The sequence below is a fragment of the Athene noctua genome, chromosome 1 (genome assembly GCF_965140245.1).
Source record: "Athene noctua chromosome 1, bAthNoc1.hap1.1, whole genome shotgun sequence".
NCBI lineage: Eukaryota > Metazoa > Chordata > Aves > Strigiformes > Strigidae > Athene > Athene noctua.
In genome coordinates, this window is record NC_134037.1 from 18,567,334 (window position 1) to 18,589,649 (window position 22,316).

At 35.8% G+C, this 22,316-nt stretch overlaps 1 protein-coding gene across 7 annotated transcripts in view; it reads right to left on the reverse strand.

Moving 5' to 3' along the window:
* ASAP2 (ArfGAP with SH3 domain, ankyrin repeat and PH domain 2) overlaps window positions 1-22,316 on the reverse strand; it is a 92,892-nt gene that overhangs the window by 6,320 nt on the left and 64,256 nt on the right. For 3 of the 7 annotated variants that reach the window (XM_074895664.1, XM_074895667.1, XM_074895668.1), the window contains exons 12-26: window positions 21,628-21,715; window positions 19,712-19,760; window positions 19,436-19,602; window positions 17,914-18,047; window positions 17,109-17,203; window positions 15,227-15,416; window positions 14,699-14,784; window positions 14,382-14,497; window positions 13,837-13,904; window positions 11,916-12,029; window positions 8,185-8,440; window positions 5,580-5,741; window positions 4,543-4,711; window positions 3,048-3,115; window positions 1,307-1,413 (exon numbers count right to left, since the gene is read on the reverse strand). In XM_074895664.1, the coding sequence (XP_074751765.1) occupies window positions 1,307-1,413; window positions 3,048-3,115; window positions 4,543-4,711; window positions 5,580-5,741; window positions 8,185-8,440; window positions 11,916-12,029; window positions 13,837-13,904; window positions 14,382-14,497; window positions 14,699-14,784; window positions 15,227-15,416; window positions 17,109-17,203; window positions 17,914-18,047; window positions 19,436-19,602; window positions 19,712-19,760; window positions 21,628-21,715 (1,869 nt within the window). The remainder of the gene's footprint in view (window positions 1-1,306; window positions 1,414-3,047; window positions 3,116-4,542; window positions 4,712-5,579; window positions 5,742-8,184; window positions 8,441-11,915; window positions 12,030-13,836; window positions 13,905-14,381; window positions 14,498-14,698; window positions 14,785-15,226; window positions 15,417-17,108; window positions 17,204-17,913; window positions 18,048-19,435; window positions 19,603-19,711; window positions 19,761-21,627; window positions 21,716-22,316) is intronic. The other 4 variants (XM_074895666.1, XM_074895665.1, XM_074895670.1 and 1 more) reach the window with 4 other exon arrangements.

Here is a 22,316-nt window from a genome sequence, read left to right on the forward strand (position 1 = left end):
AAATGTGCAAGGCTATGCGCACACACTGAGGTCCGTCCTGGAGAGTTACTATTTCAGTAGACATGGTTAAGGAAAAATGGATGAAGGGAGACAAGACAGAGGACAGAAGAAGGGAGGTCTTTTCATTAGAGCCCATTAATAAGACAATTGCAGATGCAGGAACACCACATCATCTACCTCTCAGTTCATCATTTACCTACTGAACCACACTCCTACACAGAATGTAAAGCACGAAAGAGCCCAGACCTAGTCACGTACAGCATCTCAAGAAGTACGGACTCTCTAGATTGTCATTTGCTTACCGCAGAGAAATAGTAATTATCAAGCATATGGATGTTTTATGTTTATCACATAAGAGAGCAATATAAAGTCTGAGCAAGGACCAAAGACCCAGCTGAACCATAATGTAACAGCTCAACTGCAAATGCATCCCTTTACCTGCACCAGTATAAGAATACAGCTATTGACACTAATATGTGCACTACCGTTCATGGTCATAAATTATAAATAAGAATATCTAAGAGTATAAAAAGGCCACACAATCAGATCAAGAGTCCATGTAAATCCAGTATCTCTTTTCTGACAGTCACCGTAAGGCTGGGGGCAGGGTAGAGAAGAAGAATATACAATACTTCCAGCCTTACCCTTCACCCTCCTTCTGGCTAGGAATGTCTCAAGTCAGATGCGGTTTCTGTGTTCTTACCAACAGATTTCTCTCCTGTCATCCAGTGAATGCATGACAAAGATGCAAAACGAACCAACTGCACAAAGAACCAATTTCTTTTGTTTTGAACTTGACTCCTACTAGTCCTGTCTGAAGCCAGTTGATCTACCTATGTGAACAACTGCATCTGCTTCCATTATAAAAGTAAGCACAAAACCTCCCTTAGTACTTACTTCACTGAAGTTTAAGAATGAAGTACGTGTGACCTACAAGTGCCTCACATCAAGCTTACCTACCTTCAGTAACTCAAACCATACATTTTGTGGATTGTGTTGGTCACATTTTGACACAAAGAATCCATGTTTCTTTTCTTTGGTTTCCCTTTGGGCTTTGTTAGTTTTTTTGTTTTGTTTAGTTTTGTTTTAATTTAAAATCACATACTATCATACAGGAAATGCAAGAAAAGTTTTCATAAATATTTAGTACAAGTCACACACATATTTAACACAGGATACAGGCTTTGTATCATGTGTTTTCATGATTCTCACACTTTCTCCATAACAGGATATACTATTATGTCAACAACATGTTTGATAGAGTGCGGAAGTTTTAATAAAATCAGAACCCAAATCATCTACTTACTATTTGTGATTTCCTTGGCATTGGTGCTGGTGGTTGGATTTGTGCCAAAGTATTTGTTGTAGAACCAGTTTGCGTTACTGGAATTTCACATACAGAGTCTCCTGCTGCTAAAGTAAGTAAAACAAGTAAATTTTAGGCATGGGTTTAAAAAAAGTAAGAGCGATGACACAAATTAAAAACAAATTAATTATTCTTTAAAGGATACAAATAATTTTATACCCATGAGTATTTCTCTTTTAAAATGATACTTTCTAAATAACTGAAGATAATTTTTCTACCCTTTTCCTTACCAAAAAGGCCTCTTTTCCCAAAGACAATTACCTAAGACCTTTAATACTGCAGATATGCTAAAAGAGAAAAAAGCCTATAAAATAGATGAGAGCAGAACCAAATACTCTATTTCCCATTTGTTCACTGCAGACTGTTCTTTTAAAACCCTTCTTTGCTAGTAAAGACCATCATTATCAAGATGCTCTATCCTTTACAGGAGACTCCAGACACAGATGGCAGACAGTCATTAGCAAATTCCCCTTGAGTATATCAAGGGGAAATAAAAAAAGAATCACAGCAAGAACCAATGAACATAATATATACAGTGGAAGGGGAATCTGGGTAGGAGAAATTCCACTACAACCACCACAGAACCCACATAAACTTTACTGTGGACATTTTATTGAAATGACATTATTGTGATGTCCCAAAGTGGTAGTAACTTTGAACAATGAGAAGTGCAGAATGAATAATGAACTCTGTTCATTATTATGAAAAGACCAATATTGATTTGCAATTTAATTAAAAGTGACACTATATGACTTCTAGATTTTAATCTAGAAACCTTTTTCTATTCTAAAATATGTATCTGTTACCTTGTTTATGACATGCAAACAAGAGAGTAAACTAACTAAAGCTTTCATAATGCATCCTTTGTTTGAGTGGGGTTTAGTAAGGTCAGGAAGGCTAAAACCCAACTGGAACTGAATCTGGCAAGGGATACCAAAGACAACAAGAAAGGCTTCTGTAAATATATAGGTAACGAAAGGAAAATCAGGGAAAATGTGGGCCCGTTTCTCAGAGATGGGGATCTTTTTACACAGGACATGGAAAAGGCTGAGGTACTGAATGCTTTCTTTGCCTCAGCCTTTATTAGCAAGACCAGTCTTCAGGAATTCCAGGTCCCAGGGACCAGGCAAAAGCCTGGAGCAAGGATGTGCAAAGTCCTGCACTTGGAGACAAACAAGCCCATGCACCAGTATATGCTGGTGGCCACCCAGCTGGAAAGCAAGACCAGAGGCAATGGGCACAAACTAAAACACAGGAGGTACTGTCTGAACATCAGGAAACACTTTTTGACTGTGAGGGTGACTGAGCTCTGGCACAGGTTGCCCAGAGTGGTTGTGGAGTCTCCATTCTTGGAGATATTTAGAAGCCATCTGGACAGCATCAGGCAACTGCTTCTGGGTGGCCCTGCTTGAGCAGACCTCCAGAGGTCCTTCTCAACCTCAACCATTCTGTAACTTTGTTTCTTATTACATGGCCACGTTTTTATATTAATTGGGCCATAACTGTTCATGCAGAAGAGCTTGAGGCATCAGGGTCTCCGCAATCAAGAAGAGAAACAACAAGAATGCTGGTACTGACTATATCTAAATGTGTAAGGTAAATAAAAAAACCCCACGCTCTCCCTTATGCTGTTATAATGATAGCTTAATTAAAATAAAATAATTTTCTAAACCGCAATTACCAGTTTGTTGTAGAGACCCAAGTCCTCTGGACTGTCCTTTGTTAGTTAAGCCAGATGACTTCTCAGTCCTGTGCAGAAAGTTAGAAATTCATCCATTTAAGAAACAAACAAGAACTTAAACCGCAACAATACAGAGTATTGTTATACATATATATTGTTATTTTATAATATAAATTATAAAATTCTCATCATGTCTTCAGTATATTCTGGTGAAAGCTATTTTGCTTTAAAAAATACTATTATACTTTGCTTCTGTATTTTTGTTTACACCAATCATGAGCTGCACTTAAATTTAAAAACGTAAGGCAGAAGAATAATATAGGTTCAATTATTGCAATTTGTGTAGAGCAGATTTTTCTTTTTCTAAGTTCTGAAGTTCCTTTCAGTGCCGTTTTAAAATTCTTTGTTAAAATTATGTATCCATATTAATCTGTACATTGTAGAAGCTTCAGCAAGTTGCTTCTTCCTTTTACTTCGTATGGTATATGCAATCAAAGGACTAGAAAGGAAACTCAAAGGTTGTTTACCTCTTTCAATCACAAAGGATCAACAAGTTACTATGATATTTCCCTATGCTTAATTTTGAAAAGCTATTCCTAGAGTCTAACCAAATTATTCTTCCCACAACTTCTCATTACCGTATTGATCTCCCCTGATTTCTGCCTCATTGTTTCATATCTTTATTTTACTGCAATACCCAAAACTGAACACAGTAGTCCAGCTGAGGCATTACTGATGTTGAGTCAACTGGTAGGATTAATTCATATAGTTTGCAGGCTATAATCAAACAATCCTATTTCTCTTTGACTCCTCCACAACAGCATGAGTCATCTGACTTACTTGTATCTATGATTCACTATGTCCTTGCAGATCCTTCTCTTAAGGACTTTTGCTTAACCATACTTTGCTTTGTTACTGTAACAATCGTTCTTAAGTACTAAATATTGCTTACTGAATAACATCCCTCTTCTCTCTTGACTACTATTCCAGCTTCTCAAGGCTATTTTGGATATAATCCTGTTTTCCCAGACACTGGTTGCTCTAACTTCCTTTCCTGTAAATTTAAAAATTATATTTTCTGTTTCATGTCTTTCTACTCCTGCCATGAATCAAAATACTGAATGGAACTGAACCTACACAAAAAGCATGTGAACAACAAATAACACAGTCAGACATAAGATCCGATTATCTCTGTTATTAGATGAGAATTAGAAACAGCATATTCTTTGTGGTTTCTTATTTCCATCATGGCTAAGCATTCTGTAGATACTCTGCAAGTCATATAATCTAAAACCACTAGGGTGTCTTGTTTTTATGTGGGAATCCTTGTAATCTGCTCCCTTAAGTGTCTGCCTTCTGTTCCTTCCCATGCTCTAGAATACATCATTGGCAAAAGTATGCATGTTTTATAGAATACTTGCATGTTATATGCCATAAAACTGAAAAGTTACTATTAATTACGAAGTATATTAGATACTAAAATGACATCAGTTACCCAGGAATAGGCTTTCTTTGAGAGATTCTACTGGGAGGTTGTGGGGGCAGTGGTGGTGGGGCTGGCTTAGTTTGTGAAGGAGCTGGTTGCTGTTTAGATTGCTGGTTCAGAGCTTCTATAATGCTGGCTGTCTTTGCCACTGGAGGCGGTGGTGCTGGAGAAAGCACATCTATAGAAGAAAGTTAGACAGTGAAATGGAATTAAACTTCTGTTTACCATTTTGTTCCTTGGGTTCTCATCCACAGGTTTTCCTGTTAAAGGATTTACCCCCATCCACGAAAAATGTAATCAATAACTTAAACAGAAAGCAATCCTTCCATTGGAAGGAGGACCTCTCTGGAAAGAGGTTTACATTTGTTTCACCTAGTCAAGGTCAGAGAGCTTACAAGTACTTCAATTTATTCAAGCATCAAAGTACAAGCAAGGAAAATTCTTACCAAAGTCAGTCATATTCTTGAAAACAGTAGATCAGAATATATTTAACGAAGTGCTAATATTGTTTGCTCGATCAAGGTCTTCAGTTCGTGTTTTATGGAAAAGTAACTGAGTGAAAAATTTTATTTAGAGGAACGTCTTTTCTTAAAATCCGGTTACAATTAACGTCTAACTTCACTTTAGGTTTAGCAATTAATTAAAATTTCTGTTGAATTCTTAAACCATCACAACAGCAGCTAGCAATGCATTAAAACATCTTTTTGCATTCCTACAGTCTGTAAGGATCAAGCATAAAGTTGGACATAGCCCCAGGCCTACATGCAACACTCATCTTTACAATTAGTGAGAAATGCAGCATTGAAACTAAAAAGTGAAGAGCTCTTTAGCTCAAGTAATAGATTGTATTTCCTGTTGACTCTGCACTACAGCATACAGTCCTCACTGGAACATCAGAGAAGACAGTTCATACAAAGTTGCTGGATGGGAACGATAGGCCAAAGCTACAGTCACCAAAAGAGGAAGTATGAGTTGTGGAAATGGAAAAATAAGCCAACTATGATTAGATACAGCAGAAGGGAAAACAGGGGAAAGTGGAAACATACTTGTAGATGTTACACGCAATGGCGGCACAGGGGGATGAATAGCTGGTGGATCTGATGAAGACCTCTGCCTGCTTATACTTTCCACTCCTAAAGAATTTGTCTTCCACATTGCATTAGATGAAGAAATTGTCTGAATACCACTGCCAAGAACTGAAGGCTGAACTAAAAAGAGAGGAAAATACTGTATTATTATTATTGCTTACCCTAAGCACAAAGTGTTAATATTCACACCCGTGCTTTTAAAAATGGTGCAGCTAGATCACTATAGTCAGCAACAGGAACCACTGCCATCCTGCTGGAATGCCAGAGCAGAAATCAGAGTCTGATGTAAAAAAATTACATAGAAGTTTCTAGGTGAAGTCTTACTAACACTCCACCTAAGTAAAATTTGTCTCCAGTCATTACTTTAAAATATGTCAACACTTGAAAAAGCAGAAATTTCTCAACCAGAAGACAGAAGACGACAGAAGACAAGTCTTGCTACCTTCTTTAATCCCTGACTGATAGCTGCAATCTTCTCAGGTACTGCAAGAAAAGGACCTCACTCCTGCATGAACATTAGTAGACATTTCTGACTCAAAGTGAAACATCAGTTTTGACTTGGAATTGACACAAAACTAATTCTGAATTTCACCGAAACAAGAAGCTATAATAACTAGTCATGAAGCAGTTACAAAGTGTGACTTCTTCAGGGCCTCCTAAATTACTCCATTCTTAGGCTGAAGGGCAGCCTTCCCATTTCATAAAAACACCCTACAGGTTTTCTTCATAAAGCCAATATTTTGCATATATCATGCCACTTCTCCCTACTCAGCACATGAGAATTATATTAAGAAAAGATGAAACAGAGTAAGGTATGAATAAATATTAAGTTGCAGGGAAAAGCATAAAAGCCTCAGAAGACTTGGAGAACAGCCTAAAGCTAAGAGGATAAAGGAGTAATAATACACCATAACATCAACATCAGCAATCAACAAGAAGCTAAGATCGATGACACTATTACAGCTTTTAGCCTATTATTTAATATTCTTAGTTAATACATTGCTAGAGTAAAGAATATGAGCTAATAATCTAAGCCAGGCAGCATGATTTCTTGGCGTTAGCTGCACTATACTGGTGCCAAGAAGTCTGGGGTTGGAAATGAAATTGAAATGACACTCTTTGAAAAGTGTCATTTAATCAAGGGCAAACAGTGGGTAAAATAGTATGGTTGGTCATGATTAAAATAATATCAAAGGGTAAACCAATTGTATTACTAATTTAGAGATAGAATCTAACAGTTAAACAGACTATGCAGGCTCCTTGGGTGAATTTTCCTGTTTGGTGGGGGAAACATTCCTTTCCATCCAGTAAAAAAAGTGTCTAGATATTAAGCTTAGACTTCATACAGAAATGCTAGATGAAAGGAATCCCACCTTGGTTAAGTTTTATATGCTGCTAAACTTGCCCCAGTGTCAAGTTACCTCTTTTAAGTAACCCAATACCATGCTGTTCTACTGTTCTCAGTTTTTCTGATCCCAAAATAACCTATTTTAATCCAACTTTTATGCTATAGCCATTCCTGTGAGACCAATAACTGACTTTTCATATTACACACATGTTCAATTCCCCATCTCAGACACAATCACTGGTGTATGGAGTCTTGCGTTCTGACCTCTGCACAATGCTCCCAAAGGCAGAAGCCGCTCACATATGCCTAGAACGTTCCCCACTGGAGTCTGAATTACAGCACCATAGAAAATCATGTGTTTATATAGTCATTTTTCTTCAATTAAACTTTACATAAATTTAGCATCCATGAAATCTGCTGGATTAATAAAGATATTAAAACAATGAAAGACACCAAACATGTACTGTACAAGAGGACCTATACAGGTTTCTCTATGCCTCTTTAATATGATCCAAACAGATTATATATGAAGATAAGGACAAAGTTCACAGCATCAGCTTTAATGGTAGATTTTGCAGGCACAGAAGCCTTCTGAACCAGGATGAGACATGTACATTTTACATTGTTCTGCTGATCAGGCTATAACCAGTAATTGGCAGTTACATTTTCAGTTGGCTACAAGTTCTCTGAAATCATCCAGTTCTCCACATCATGACACTTAAAGTTTTATTTCAACAACCTTGAAGCATATACTTATTAAGAGAAGACTTTGCAAAGTTAAAATCATGTTCTGCATACAATCTCCATTCTCCCAGGTCTTAAACAACTTTCCACAGCAGCCAAATGCTATTGAAACTGTACATTTAAACTGAACTCTGACAATGACATCTTCAAGAAACAGAAGTATGAAAAGGTGGAATAGAACAAAAAAAACCCCAATAAACTGCTGAACCAAATTAACTGCAGCCCTCCTTTTAATATTGTTTACTCTGCTGAGGTTATCTGGGCATTGTTTTCCCAAACACTATTCTGAAAAATCAAACTCGGAACAGGTTGTACAGATTCACATCAAGTATGTAAAATAAAGTCTTCAAGAAGCTGTTTGAATACTTACCTGTGCAAAACAACTGTAAAAGGAAACCTAAAAATGTAATAATAAAAAACCCATTATGATCACTTTTTTCTAACATACAATAATATTTCCAGTATTAGTACCTTTGCCAATATTCCTTGGAGGTAGAGGAGGTGCACTACTTGTAACAGGTACTGCAGGCTGAATGGGAGGTGGACTGCCACTGAGTATTGCTCCATATGTTTCATTTTGTAATATACTTGGCATAAATCCTCTCTGCTTATCCTTAGCAATGTTTGCTGCATCTCTTGCCAAGGATGCTACATTAGGCTGAAGTTGGTTTGATCCAAGTTGATAGAAGCTGACAGGCCTGTCCTCTCTCCGATTGGGACTGGGTTGCTTAAACACAATAACAAAAGTACTCACTGATACTACATTAGTTGTACTCATTTTATTAGTTGATAGAAAGTTATTGGCTTCTAGAAAGAAAAAATGGCTTCTAAAATGCATTTTTGTTGCTTTTAATATATAATCTAAAACCTACGTTCCTCCCCCTTCAAGACACAGACAAAGTTTTCCTGCACCAAAATACCAGGCAGTATTTTCAACAGTAAATAAGCAACTGAAGATCCTAAGCCTCAGCAGCATTAGATCTCAAATAGACGTTCATGATCTCAAAATCCAGACACAACTGAATCTAAGTATTTTACCTGTAGCTCAGCAAACACAAATTAGGAGCCAAAACTGCTCATGAACTCTTTAGCTCACTAATATCACTGGACAAGTTCGGGAGATTAGTTCAATTGGCAGCTGGGATGGAACATTGCTCATCCCATGCACATTATCAAATGAGATCTAATTAGTTATCTTTGAGATTTACAGCAAGTCATCCACTTGCTATGCACACTTCACATTATTTTTCCTGTTTCAACAGCAAGCATAGTAATTATTGTTATCAAATGATAATTAAAATAGCTGGAGTTATAAATTCATGTGGATACTACAGGAATGGGTTGTAACAATCCACAACTCAGAGAGCATAAATATGCCTTTAGAAATAGCGTTACATAAACACATCACTGACATACTGTCTGTATTAAATTAAAATAACCATTTATAGTAATAGCACGTAGGCAGAATAAAGATTTACACCAAAAGTATCACAAATAAGCAATCCATTTTCCTCTGAATTTATTCAGTGCTTACTGTAGATTGATCACACAGGGCCTTCAGACATGTTATAGCATAGCATTATAGTTCAAAGATTTATCAGAATAATGTACATGACAGCCAGGCACATTAATCCCTACCTTTACTTTGGCATAGCAACCTCCCTTCTCACTGGCTGATACTCTCTATTCCCTGACCTCCCCACTGTCCTGGTTCTGGTATTTCAGTCCACACTTGCTTCTGCTTTCTGAATCAGCAGAAAATTCTTTATTGTTTTGTGATTTAGCTTTTTCACTGGTTTACCAAACTGAAACAGCTCAATACACAGACAGAATGGAGGCAAAAGATGAGGTAGGACCAGGCAGCTGGGGTGTGGAAGAGAAGCAGAAACGAGCTAGATTGTCTTAGGCTTCTTTTAGGTTAGTTTTGGGCTAAAAGAACTTCAATTTCAAACATGACCTTTCTGACAAAGATTACAAAATCTATTCAATTGCTTTACCAGAAAGAGAGATAAGCCCAATAGCTTGACATCTACAAGCAACAGCAGTATTCACTGGTGCATTCAATGTAGTCACAGACACTAGTCTGTGATTAATAGTCCTTAATCTCCTTTGAAAAGTCCCTGTAGTATAAGCCTATTAATAGTGGGCAGTGAAGTAGCAGTTTCATTACTTCAGCCTCATTGCTGAGTAGCAGATAACTTCCTATATGAGATGGGCGCTCAGGGACTAGCCAATGCTGAACTGCAGAAGGCAACTGGCAACAATGAAGGAAATGAAGGAAAAAACAGATCAAAAATACAAATTTAGAGTGCCCCAGAAAAGGATTTGCTAGATATCTAGTTGTAAATCACCCAAAAGGTTTTACTAAAGCTAGAAGAAAATGAAATCTCTAAAATATAACAGAAAGTTTCAAGTTGCTTTATCAAAAAGGTCATCACTACTCCTGTTATTATCTGAATGGTGATACAATACACAGGAATACATCAATACTGGGATATAATATGGAAGCTCACCCAGAAGAACTAGACTTAGCAGCTCACAGATTCCAGATTCTTGCACAGATAGCAAAATTCTCAAGAAAAATCCTAAGACAAGTCTCAGAAGGGTAGCAGTTGTGCTTTGAAAGGGATAGCTTGTGACACATTTTTTGCTCTTTGTTGCTAACTAGGTCAAGTCAAGCACCAGAGGTAACAGCTATCTTTGACTAAAGAGACAGGAGCTGGGGAGGAGAATCTTATGCAGTCAAGATCATGCAAAAATGGTATTTTGCCACAGAGGAAACTCACTGATGTGAAAATTAACCTCCAAAACATTAACCCAATTCAATGGTCTGACAACCCGGCATTTTTTAAGACATTCTGTGAAGGCAAAAAAAATGAACCTATGACTGTCAGGTTTCAATACTTTTGAAAACAAAGCAAAACCCGGCACATAAGATTTGGTTTTATGTCATTAATTAAGTATTAGCAATTAATGCCCTGAGATGGGGGACTTTGCAATAGAAGTATTGAAATGCTAAAACTTGTAGAAAGAAAAAAAATCCAAATTTCATTATCCAGAGGAAAAAGGGTTGTTAGCTACTTTAAAGAGAAAAAAAGGTTGTTCTAACATCTGAAGATTAACTAATACAAAGTCTATTGTGTATTCCTTGCACTTTATGAAGGAAGCAGAAAAGGCATAAGCAATTATAATACTATGCACACAAAAAGAACAAAAACATGTGTTCAATACTTATATGGAACACTTCAAATTATGGAAGTTTCAGAATGTCATCAGTATTTAGGAACCTATACGTCATTTAAAATTACCTGGCCCCTAGGAATCCAAGACATTTTTAAGTCTTGTTCAGGTATCAAAACATGGTTGTTTGTTCCCTGTCTGTATGTTTAGGTGCTTAAATACTTTTTGAAGTTGGTCCCTAAATCAGGAAATTAAATTTTGAAAATGCAACAAAGTTTCTATGCTACTGTAATACTTCTTAATACTTGTAATATGACCATCCTTGGAGATATTCAAAAGCCATCTGGACAGGGTCCTGGGCAACTGGCTCTAGGTGACCCTGCTTGAGCAGGGAGGTTGGACCAGATGACCTCCAAAGATCCCTTCCCACCCCAACCATTCCATGATTCTGGACCCAATAGCACCACAACACTACCAGAAATTTCAGGTATGAAAAGACAGAAAACAAACCCCATTAAGTTTCAGAATTAAGACCCTACCCTGATATTAAGGGATGTAGCTTATTTAACGCACAAGTTTAGTTCCACTGAAGACAAGCCAATGCATAAACTGCTCCATAATTAAAGCCATCAGCTGGAGCTGTTTCACAAACATGAGGAAATACTATAAGGTGCCTCTCTTTGTAAAAGCAATTTCCCTAGTTCATGTTAGTTTTGTTTCACAATCAGCAGATCCAAATATTCCTGAAAATACTACTGACTCCATTAAAAAAAAGATATCACATCTGGCTAACTGTAATTTGATCATCACCATACTGTTGTATGTTTCACACCTGATATTAAAGAAGAAAAAGATGACAAACTATAATTTAAGGAACTAAAATTTAAGCTACTACATTTTATTACAGAACTTTATTTTAGTGACTTCACACCTATAGCAAGAAGTAGTGTTATTAAAATCATTATGAACATCATGCTTACACATATATGTGTACAGAAAAACAATAATGTATTGATACAAACCTGCAGCTTTTCATCCACATCATCATCACTTTCATCCAGATCTTCATGGAGCAACCTCCATTCGTATTCTACATGAACATGAGAGTTAAATCTTCCAGACAGTGCTTGAGTAAGCTAAGGAAAAGAAGATTACTCTTATAGGCAGTACTTATTTTAAAACAATGTATTTAAAAACAAACGAAAAACACATATAGAAGGAAACTTGGTTTCTAATATTACTTTTATTTTAAAAACAGATTTCAGCAATCTGGGAAGTTATTACACTGGGTCAAGTTTAAAGATTTAAGCTCTGTGACCAAATACAACACAAATAAATCAAAAGCAACTAGGCTTTTCATTAACCATTGCAGATCCATTCTCCATTTTCTGACGGTAAGCACCACATCCTATTTGCTTTGATTTAGAAACTGCAAGTCAAAGAAATTAACTGCAATGGCAGGTTTTTTGAATCAGACTCACTTATCAAGAAGCCTTGACCCCACTAATCTATTTTCCTTGCTTACTAGAAGTAGTGATAGTAGCCAACTTCTCTTCATAGAATCACAGAATGGTTTGGGTTGGAATGGACCTTTAAAGATCTAGCCCACCCACTCCCCAACACCTGTTATAGGCAGAGACATCTTCCATTGGATCAGGCTGCTCAAAGTACCACCCAACCTCGCAATGAGCACTTCCACTGACGGGGCATCCACAGTTTCCCTGGGCAGCAAGAAAATGGCCTTCGTCCATGGCCTTCACCCATGAAAAGTACTTAAGATTTCAATGAGATGTCAGATACTTTGAATCATACAATCATTTAGGTTGGGAAAGACCTTTAAGATCAAGTCCAACCCTTAACCTAACACTGCCAAGTCCACCCTAAAGCGTGTCCCTAAGCACCACATCTACACATCTTTTAAATACCTCCAGGGATGGTGACTCAAACACTTCCCTGGGCAGCCTGTTCCAATGCTTGACAACCCTTTCAGTGAAGACATTTTTCCTAATATCCAATCTAAACCTCTGCTGGCACAACTTGAGGCCATTTCCTCTTGTCTCTATCACTTGCTACTTGGAAAAAGGGACCGACACCCACCTCACTGCAACCTCCTTTCAGGTAGTTGTAAAGAGCAATAAGGTCTCCCCTGAGCCTCCTTTTCTCCAGACTAAACAACCCCAGTTCCTCAGCTGCTCTTCATAAGACTTGTGCTCCAGACCCTGCACCAGCTTTGTTGCTCTTTTTTGGACACGCTCCAGCACCTCATTGTCTTTCTTGTAGTGAGGGGTCCAACACTGAACAGAGTATTTGAGGTGTAGCCTCACCAGTGCCGAGTACAGGGGTAAGATCCCTTCCCTGTCCCTGCTGTTGCTGATACCAGCCAGGATACCATTGGCCTTTTTGGCCACCTGGGCACACTGCTGGCTCCTGCTCAGCCGGCTGTTCACCACCACTTCCAATTTCTCTTCTGCCAGACAGCTTTCCAGACACTCTTCCCCAAGCCTGTGGTGTTGCATGGGCTTGTTGTGACCCCAGTGCAGGACTTGGAACTTGGCCTTGTTGAACCTCATACAACTGGCCTCAGCCCATTGCTCCAGCCTGTCCAGATCCCTCTGTAGAGCCTTCCTACCCTCAAGCAGATCAACACTCCTACCCCTCTTGGTGTCATCTGCAGAGTTACTGAGGGAATCTTACTTGTGGATCTGGGACTAATAGCTCAAACAGAATCATCCCCTGGCCCTAAGAAGTTTAGCATTTCCAAAACATCTAAAAAGAAATATAATCTTCTTTTTAAAGACATATAACTTGATATAAGCGTATAATATCTCTAAACATACAACTGTTCCATCTGGAATATATTTGTTGAATATTCAACTGTAAACTGTTACTCAAATATGATTCTGCTTCTAAATGCACAAACACTCAGAAAGATGCAATACTTACCAGCTCTTCACAGTGAGTATGCTTCAAACGTTTAGCTATATCAAGTGGCGTCTCTCCTGATTCGTTAGCTGTATTACAGCAAGAAAAGAAAGTTATAATGATAGGTGTCACATTAATATGTCCATTACTAAAGATAAAGAAAAACCTGCAGGTACATAGTGAAGTACTAGACCAACACACTCTTGAAATTAATTTCTTTCCTTCATATATAGGTCTAACTCATACCAATCCTCTGAGCATGACAAGCAGTAGCAACTCAACATGCCATACATATGGAATGATGGCCATGAAACGGTAGTACATAACTAAGCAACAACATACCAATTAAAAATCTCAGTACTTACTTATCTAAATATATTTTAAAAAGAAGTGAAATGTATAAGTCAATTTTAAATGTGAAATAAACAGTGATTTTTTCTATAATGAAGATTATATTCACAGAATTATGATAAACAATTGAGGAGAAAATACACTTATTCCACCTTCACTGTTTCTTATCTGAAGCAGTGACAAACATGAAATTGAAGTACACATTACCCTTTTACCTATTTCAATAGAAGCCTTCCCTCTCAGCAGCAGTTTGAGACACTCTACGTTGTCTGTCAGACAGCAGTAATGCAGTGCTGTGCTACCTTTACATGTTTGCTTATCTAGATTGCCACTATTGGAGTAAAAGAAAGAAGAAAGCTGATTAAACTTAGTTTCCTACCCAATATTAATAAACCTCTCCCATTACAAGATTTTCAAAGAATAAAATTACATTTGCAAATACTAGAATTAGTTTTAGTGTTTGTATTCATTTAGTATTTGTATCACTTAAAAGCAGTATCAATAATATTGTAATAGTTTTCCATACACATACCTGTTCTGCACTAAAAAGTCAACTATATGAAGCGATGTTCGATCAACTGACCTAACAGCAAGGTGAAGCGCTGTTTCGTCTTGCTCCTGAGAATAAAATTGAAGAATAAACTTGTCTCTTCTGATTTACAGACAAGCAGAAATTTTATTAAGACGTAAGTTAGATTAATTGAAACATTTAATTTCAAAATATTTGACATGCTACCATTAAAACATCTCTTGAAGACTTTCATTGCTTCCCTTTCATTCTGTTAAATTAAATAAACAAATGGGTTAAAAATGAATAGATTATTGAATGATTTAATGTTGGATGTTTTAATACCTTTAAAATACTATAGTATTTGGAAACAATTTTAGATCAAACTATTTAATATCTTCTTTTGTTATTGTTAAATTACACCATTAAAAGGACAAATGTTCAGAACAGTGTTTCAAATCTTATTTTCAAATAAGAAAAAATAGCCCTTTTTACTTAATGAAAGTGTATTACACTTACAACAATTTGTCTAATAACATTTACAATACTTACATGGCCATTGGCCAGTGGAATTTTTTCTGTGAGATCCACACCGTCAGCATATACTTGGACTAATCCAAGAATGTCTCTTGATTTGACTGCTTCACAAAGTGCATGCAATTTAGCTGCATTGTCAGCATGCTTTTTCCTTGCATATTTTCTTTCAATATACTTGGCAGTAATATAATCTTTTCTTGCATTCCTGAAATTGAATATCATTTACTTCTCTAACTTTTAGCAGAAGATACATATTAGAATTTCCATAAATACATGCAAGTCATTTGAAATAAAATCTGGGAAAGACTATTTCTCATTCATTATGGTAATTTTTCTTTTTAAATATGCACGGAAGACATGCAGTCTCGTATTTCCAGTAGGAAATGTAACTACAGAAGATTAATCAAATATCCAGTATGAAGACAGACAATGAAATTTTCCTCTCTGAACTCTGGTGTGAAGTTGAGATCAAGATTACCGATCTCTACATACAGAAGCTACATCAAAGCTTCATAATGCTGGTTTGCTAACAGCAGCCTTGCGGGTTTATGTTTACCTGACATATTCGTACACATGCTGCAAAGGGATGGAAAGCGTGGGATACAAAAGTCTGTCTTATACCTCTGCACAGACTATCTAGGCCTTGGATCTGTATTCACAGCAGTGAGTATGTTCTGTAAAGCAACTCTTCACCACAACTGTAACAGGATGTAGTGGAGTTTTTCATTTTGCCTCTAAACTGAAGTGAAAACTTAGTACTTGAACCAGCACATGAGTTATCACTTTTGATGCTGATACTAACAGATGACTACTCCTCTTCCCATCACAGCAAGACAGGAGCTAAGATGCCTCCCAGAGGCATATCTCCTCACCAGCTCTTGGGATGTACACAGCATAGCAGAGAAGATGTTTAACAAAGCCATACTTTATCATCTAGATACTATATAACAGGCAAAATGAAAAAAATCCAAATAATAAGAAATTGAATCAATGAATAGCTCTTGTTTCTAAAGCATATGACACTGTTCCTTCACAGTTTTTAAAAAGCATTTGTCTTCAGGTGCTCATTCCATAAAAAAAGCCCCTGACTTGATAGATATGTAGATGTACCAAACGAAATTATTTTTTAAACTCATCAATTTTTAGAAGCCTTCTTACACTACTGATTTAGCATTCAGTAAAATTATTAATAAATTTAATTATTAATATTATTATTGATAGTGGTAGTCAACAATTACTTAAACTCCACAGTTTAATGCTGGTTCTGTCCAAATGGTGAAAGTCCAGATAACATAAAATCAGCTTCATCCAAAGCCAATTCTTCTGGGTTTGTTTCCACACTGTTTACTAGCTCTTTTACGGTGGAGTAGTATCCAGCCAAGTAGACAGCTGTCCTTGCTGTGTCTCTGCCATCACTGTTCAGTGTTCTCAGAGAGTTCAATTAAATGTTCTGGTTTTATTCCACATAGTCACAGATTTAAGTCCTAGGTATAGTTTCTAAATGCTAGGTGTTCAGTAAATTTCAGGTAAAATGTTCGCCTTATTCCAATTTCTATTTTGTGTTTAAATAGTACAAAATTAATAGCTTTGGTTTTAATCCTTACCCTTGTGTGTCTAAAATTCCCAATAAGTTATGTTTATTTTATTTCTGTCCCACTAATCATGATTCAGAGAGTTGGTAAAATAATCCTTACTATTAGGGAAGGCACAATCAGATAAAGCTCAATAAAACAGGCATGCAAAGCATCAGAAAACAGGTTTATGCCTTGGCTATAGGGCTATATAAAAGACATTATACATCTTTCATGGCCTGCTGGTGCAAGCCATAATGGCACAACCCATTAGCAATATTAAATTAAATGCCTGCCTTTTTCAGAAGTAGTGGCTCTTTACTTACATATCACTGCTTGGATTAGGTTTGACCATTTCATCAACTGGCAGACAGAATTCCATAATCTCATTAAACCCAGCGTTCCCAATATTCTTTGCAAGCTGTTAAAAAAAAAAAATAATAATCCACAGCTCACTTAATAAACATGTTCAGATACTGGCCACACACATACTAGTGGGGAGACAAGAGAAAAAGGGAGCTTGGACTTTTTCTTTCTGATTCCTAGTTCTGCTACTACATCAGTGATCATAAACAGATTAGGCATCTTTTTGGATGTCAGTTTTCAGTTGGGATTTAATACACAAATAAGTAGCTGCAGAATAATCCATCAAGACACCAGTTCATACAATAAATGCAAATACTTTGTGCTGGGTGAGAACACACACATGAACTGTCACAGAGCAGCTGATATATGGTAACTTCTTTGTGTAGCAAAGCTGAGTATGTCTTCTTCCTTTGAGGATTGAAGTTCTATTCTAAAATAATGCTAAATAATTAATGGAATAATTATTTGTGAAGTCCTTCAATTTTTAATCTGAGAGGTACAGCTGCATTCTTTTAAAAAGCAGCCATGGGTAAAAAGACTTGGAAACACAAAAAATATGAAGCCTCTACTAATTTGAATTCTAAGATCAGTTACAGTAAGACACTTATGTTCCAGGAGGTTCCCTTAAACTTGAAGAATTAAGCTTCTTTAAATGATGTTTATCCAGAGGCAGCTTTCAGGATTGGAACAACTTACTGCTAAAGTGACAGAAAAATACTTGTATTGGAAATACTATTTTTAAGTTAATAAAAGCCATTTGATTACCAAAAGTTCAGATGTTCCCAGCACATCTAATGTAAGTGATTGCATTCTGGAATAGTGAACACCAAGTTCTCTGTGAATTCCTGAGCATTCAATGCAAGTTAGAATTCCCAAGTTTGTTGAAAGCCAGGTAGGATCTGAAACAGAAAGCACTCACAGAATTTAAATTTATTCAGGTAATTATTCAATTCTAGAAAATGTAGTATACAGAAATGAAATTCTGTAAAATAAGATTCCTGTACATGAATTATCAGGTTTTTTAATTTATAACTTTACATTTACTCTATCGGGAAATACAAACCAGAATTTTTTTAATGGTGAAAGAAGTGAAGATGCAAATTTTTTTTTTTTTTTTTTTTTTTTTTTTTTCCATAGAGGACATTGGTCTCCAAGAGAGCTGCTCAAACAGTCCAGTTGGTCATTCTCCACACAGCTTTCAGGAACTGCATTTTTCCACCACCAATATAAAATGGTGTCACATTCTTAGCTGGGGGTATAGGTGCAGTTCAAACCATATAACAATGAAATAATGAAATAACAATGCCGGCAGTGGGGTTTTTTGTATTTTGAATATAGACTTCAGACAAAGTGAAGCAGCAGTGCCTCTGAAGTATACATACAGGACCACACTACAATGGATTCTCACTCAACTATTTCAAAGGTACTAAGGCTCATCCTTCTCCATTACCCTTGCTTGTCTTCTGGTATTTTGCATGCTTGCTATACCATTCCGTCATCTTCCAGAAAACAATTAATTTCTGAAAATTTAGACATCTTAGAAATTCATTTATTTGATAAAGGTTTGGTAGTAGTTATTTAGAATCTCCTCCTTTAAAGAGAGGAGGATTGACTCTTCCTATAGTTTTATACAGTATCTACTGCTGGAAGTTACTATTGATTTATAAAGTGCATACAGCTTCAGATCTGATGTTTTCAGCTACAGTTTCAGATCAAAAAAACCTAAGTCCTGCAGTACCTCTGTCACATAAAAGAACACAGGAAACAGCAGGATTTAAAAAATAACTTGAGGAGGATTAAAGTAGAAATTAATAGATCAACAAAACCAACACTACAAACCATAGTCAGCAGGTGCATTCTTTTCCAAATAAGTACGGTCTTAGACATATTCCCTGGCTCACTTTCAAAGTCAAACATAAAAAGTGAAAAAAATAAAAGAAACTAAAAGATGTATTAAGAAAATGCCTCAAGTATCTTACTGCTGTCCAGTTTTGCCTAAATCTTATGTAAAATATGGGCTAATAAGTGCAATTGATCTATATAAGCAGAAGTTACAATTAGAAAAACACATGGGAGAAAAATAAACTTCTTAGCAACTTTCCTCCCCACTGACAATATGCATATAGCAAAGCAATCTTACTAAAGTAGTGCAATTAAACTGTTAGCATATTCTATGCGTACAATCTTTGTAAGATAAGGAGTAGAAGTGAAAGCATAAAACATCAGCTTAAATACTCTCATGAGACACAGAATTTTTTTCAATTAAAAATATGCTTAATTGAGTCACCTTGTGCTCCACAGTCACAACACACATCATTTCCAGTCATCCTCTGGACTTCAGATATAATTTCTTTTGTCAGTTCCTGGACAATATTATTTTCTCCTGTGTTATCATCTCCTTTGAATGCATTATTTAAAGCTTCCTCTTTGCTGTTTTGTAGCACAGATGTCCATCTAAAATGGCAGTAATATTTTACTATTAAATGTTTTGGCACTTCTAAAGTTCAGGGTAACGTCTCAGTCGAACAACAGTATCAAAAGTAAAATTAGCAAAGTAACTCACATTTGACATTCCTGTTCATCCTCTGCTTGAAAGTGGTATGTTCTGTCATCTGCACAATAAATAATTCACACACTGATTAAAAAAATGATTGAAAAATGGATTTTGCAGAAATCTCTCAAAAATCTAAAATTAATTGATATATGACTCCTGGGGTCTCTAGTCTCATCACTGGAGTGCTGACAGGCAAAAAGTCTATTTAGCAAGTATCACTTTTATTACCTAGAGTTGATCTAAGTTTACACCTATGTTTACACAAGGTAGCTTGTTGCTCTTTACACAGAAACTGTTTTCTTCAGTGCTGTGCTTCTATCATAAGCAGCAGGAGAGCATAGTGATTTTTCCATGTTCTAGATATAACCTCAGTAATCAGAAGTCTAAAGTTCTGCTGGAGGGGTGTGGTGGTGTGTGTGAGTAAAATATAGAGACCATATTTGAGTTTATTCGTATATATAAGAAAGGTTTAAAGCTTCCAAATGAGGTCTTAAAACCATAGTAATCAAAAAAGACAACACAAATTTGTCAGACACAAAGTCCAATCAGAATAAATTCCAAGATATTTCAATTAAATCAATCTAAAAAATTTCAATTTACTATTACTTTTGTAATTCTAAGCATTGTTATCATAGTGTACCGTTAAAGAAAAAAGCATAATACATTTTAAGTCTGTGAAACAAATGAGATATGATACACTTTAATGACAGAGTTGGAGTTTGAATAGTTGATGAGAAGAACAGAAGTAAAGCTACTGCAGAAAGATATTCTAGAATGAAAATTCCTAAAGTTTGCAAAAAGGTATTAAAAGATAATTTCAAACATGGAAAATATTAAGAGAGCGAGGATACATGACAGGACAAAAAGGGAACTGCTATGTAAAGAATAAGAGATTTTTATCTTGCCATGATACAGCAATTTGCAGTTTTTAAAAAAAACAAGGAATGTTTTTAAACTCTATAGTAAAAGTATAAATAGTGTATATATATATATAGTATAAAGTATGGAGTATAGAGATACTATATAGTATAAAGTGAAAATGTGATCTGGAAAAGAGGCCAGTTATGCCTTGTCGTATGTATGATGGGACAAATGATAATGTTGTGATAAGCTGATATTGGGAAAAACATGACATTATTATCAACAAAGAAAGTGCAAAAGTAAACAGGGAAGACCACTTGTTTGTGCAGAAATGGAAAAGCTGTATATTGCACACATGAGTACTCGTCTATTAACATAAGTAACATATCTTACATTTACAAATACAAAAGAATTTATGCTCCTATAAAGGAACAAATGAGGAATAGATTTATATTCTTCTCCTCAAATAATCTGAGACATATATTTTAGTAATGTATTTTTACTGAGTCCATAAATATGATAGTAAAATGTCCCAGTGAGAAAACAAAGGAAACATTCTGCTATACAATTTCTCATCATTCCATTCAGTTTTGAAAATCATTCTGTTTTGGTGTTTTAATATGGAGACTCTTTATCTCTTTTATGAGATAATAAAGCTAAAAGTTTTCAGTATTTTGCTTAAATTTTAAGAAGTTTTGTCATGGTTTAGAAGTTTTGATCTTACACAAAAGTCCTAATAAGATGATCAGCTATGACATTTTCAATATAAAGAGTGATGTCACAGCAAAAATATTGTTACTCTATTGTAAGGTAGCACAAAATTATATAGAAAGAAGGATTAAGGACAGCTTTAAAACCAAGTAGCTTTTCCAAAGAAACAGGTACAGTTAGTTGCATTATGATAAAATAAGTGAAATAGTAAATTGCTATAGGAAGGCTATTTTATAAAGGGAAGCATTCTACAATTGTGAAAATGTTTAAGTGTATTCTTAACACATCTACAGAAATAATTCAAAACTCCTTGACATTAGCTGCAAGTAAAAAGACCTAAACAACAAACCTACGTGATATGAGGTCAAAACATTTTTTCTCCTCTGGGTTTGTTTTCACTTGGCAGGTTAACAGATTGAGCTTTGCTGGAGGTCGGTTAGCCTATTTGAAGAAAAAACATACACATTTTAGTATATTGATACTGATTGAGCCCTGCAGTCTGAAAATATAGAGTAACATCCCACTGGCCCAAAAGACATGACAAATGGCTTATGTTAATTTTTAAGGTACCTGGGTTTTGCTTTATGTTTTCTTTTACATTATGGTTTGTAAACTACATTTTCTTATATTTGGCTATTTTGATCACTGATAACTAGACAGACACTAGAGTTTTGAAAGGGGAGAGAGGTAAAATCACTTTAATTACCACTACTCTGATCACCCTACCAGTAACACTTTTCTGAAGGAATCAGGTATGACAAAGAGATTAATTTTACAGAAATTTAACCCTCTAACATTTAGACATTAAGTTTAAAAAAAATTACGTTTTCAGTCAAATAATTTTGACTTCTGCTAATGTCTTTAAAGAGAGCCTAGATAACTTGTTTAGAACAAATGCACAATTTTTAAATCAGTCAAGGGACACATTTAACAAAAATAAGAAGTTTGCACAGAGAAGTCTTGCAACAAACGTATGCCAAACTAAACTGAGATAGTTCATTACTAAAAAATGTAGTGAAACAAAATATATTCTATAATGATA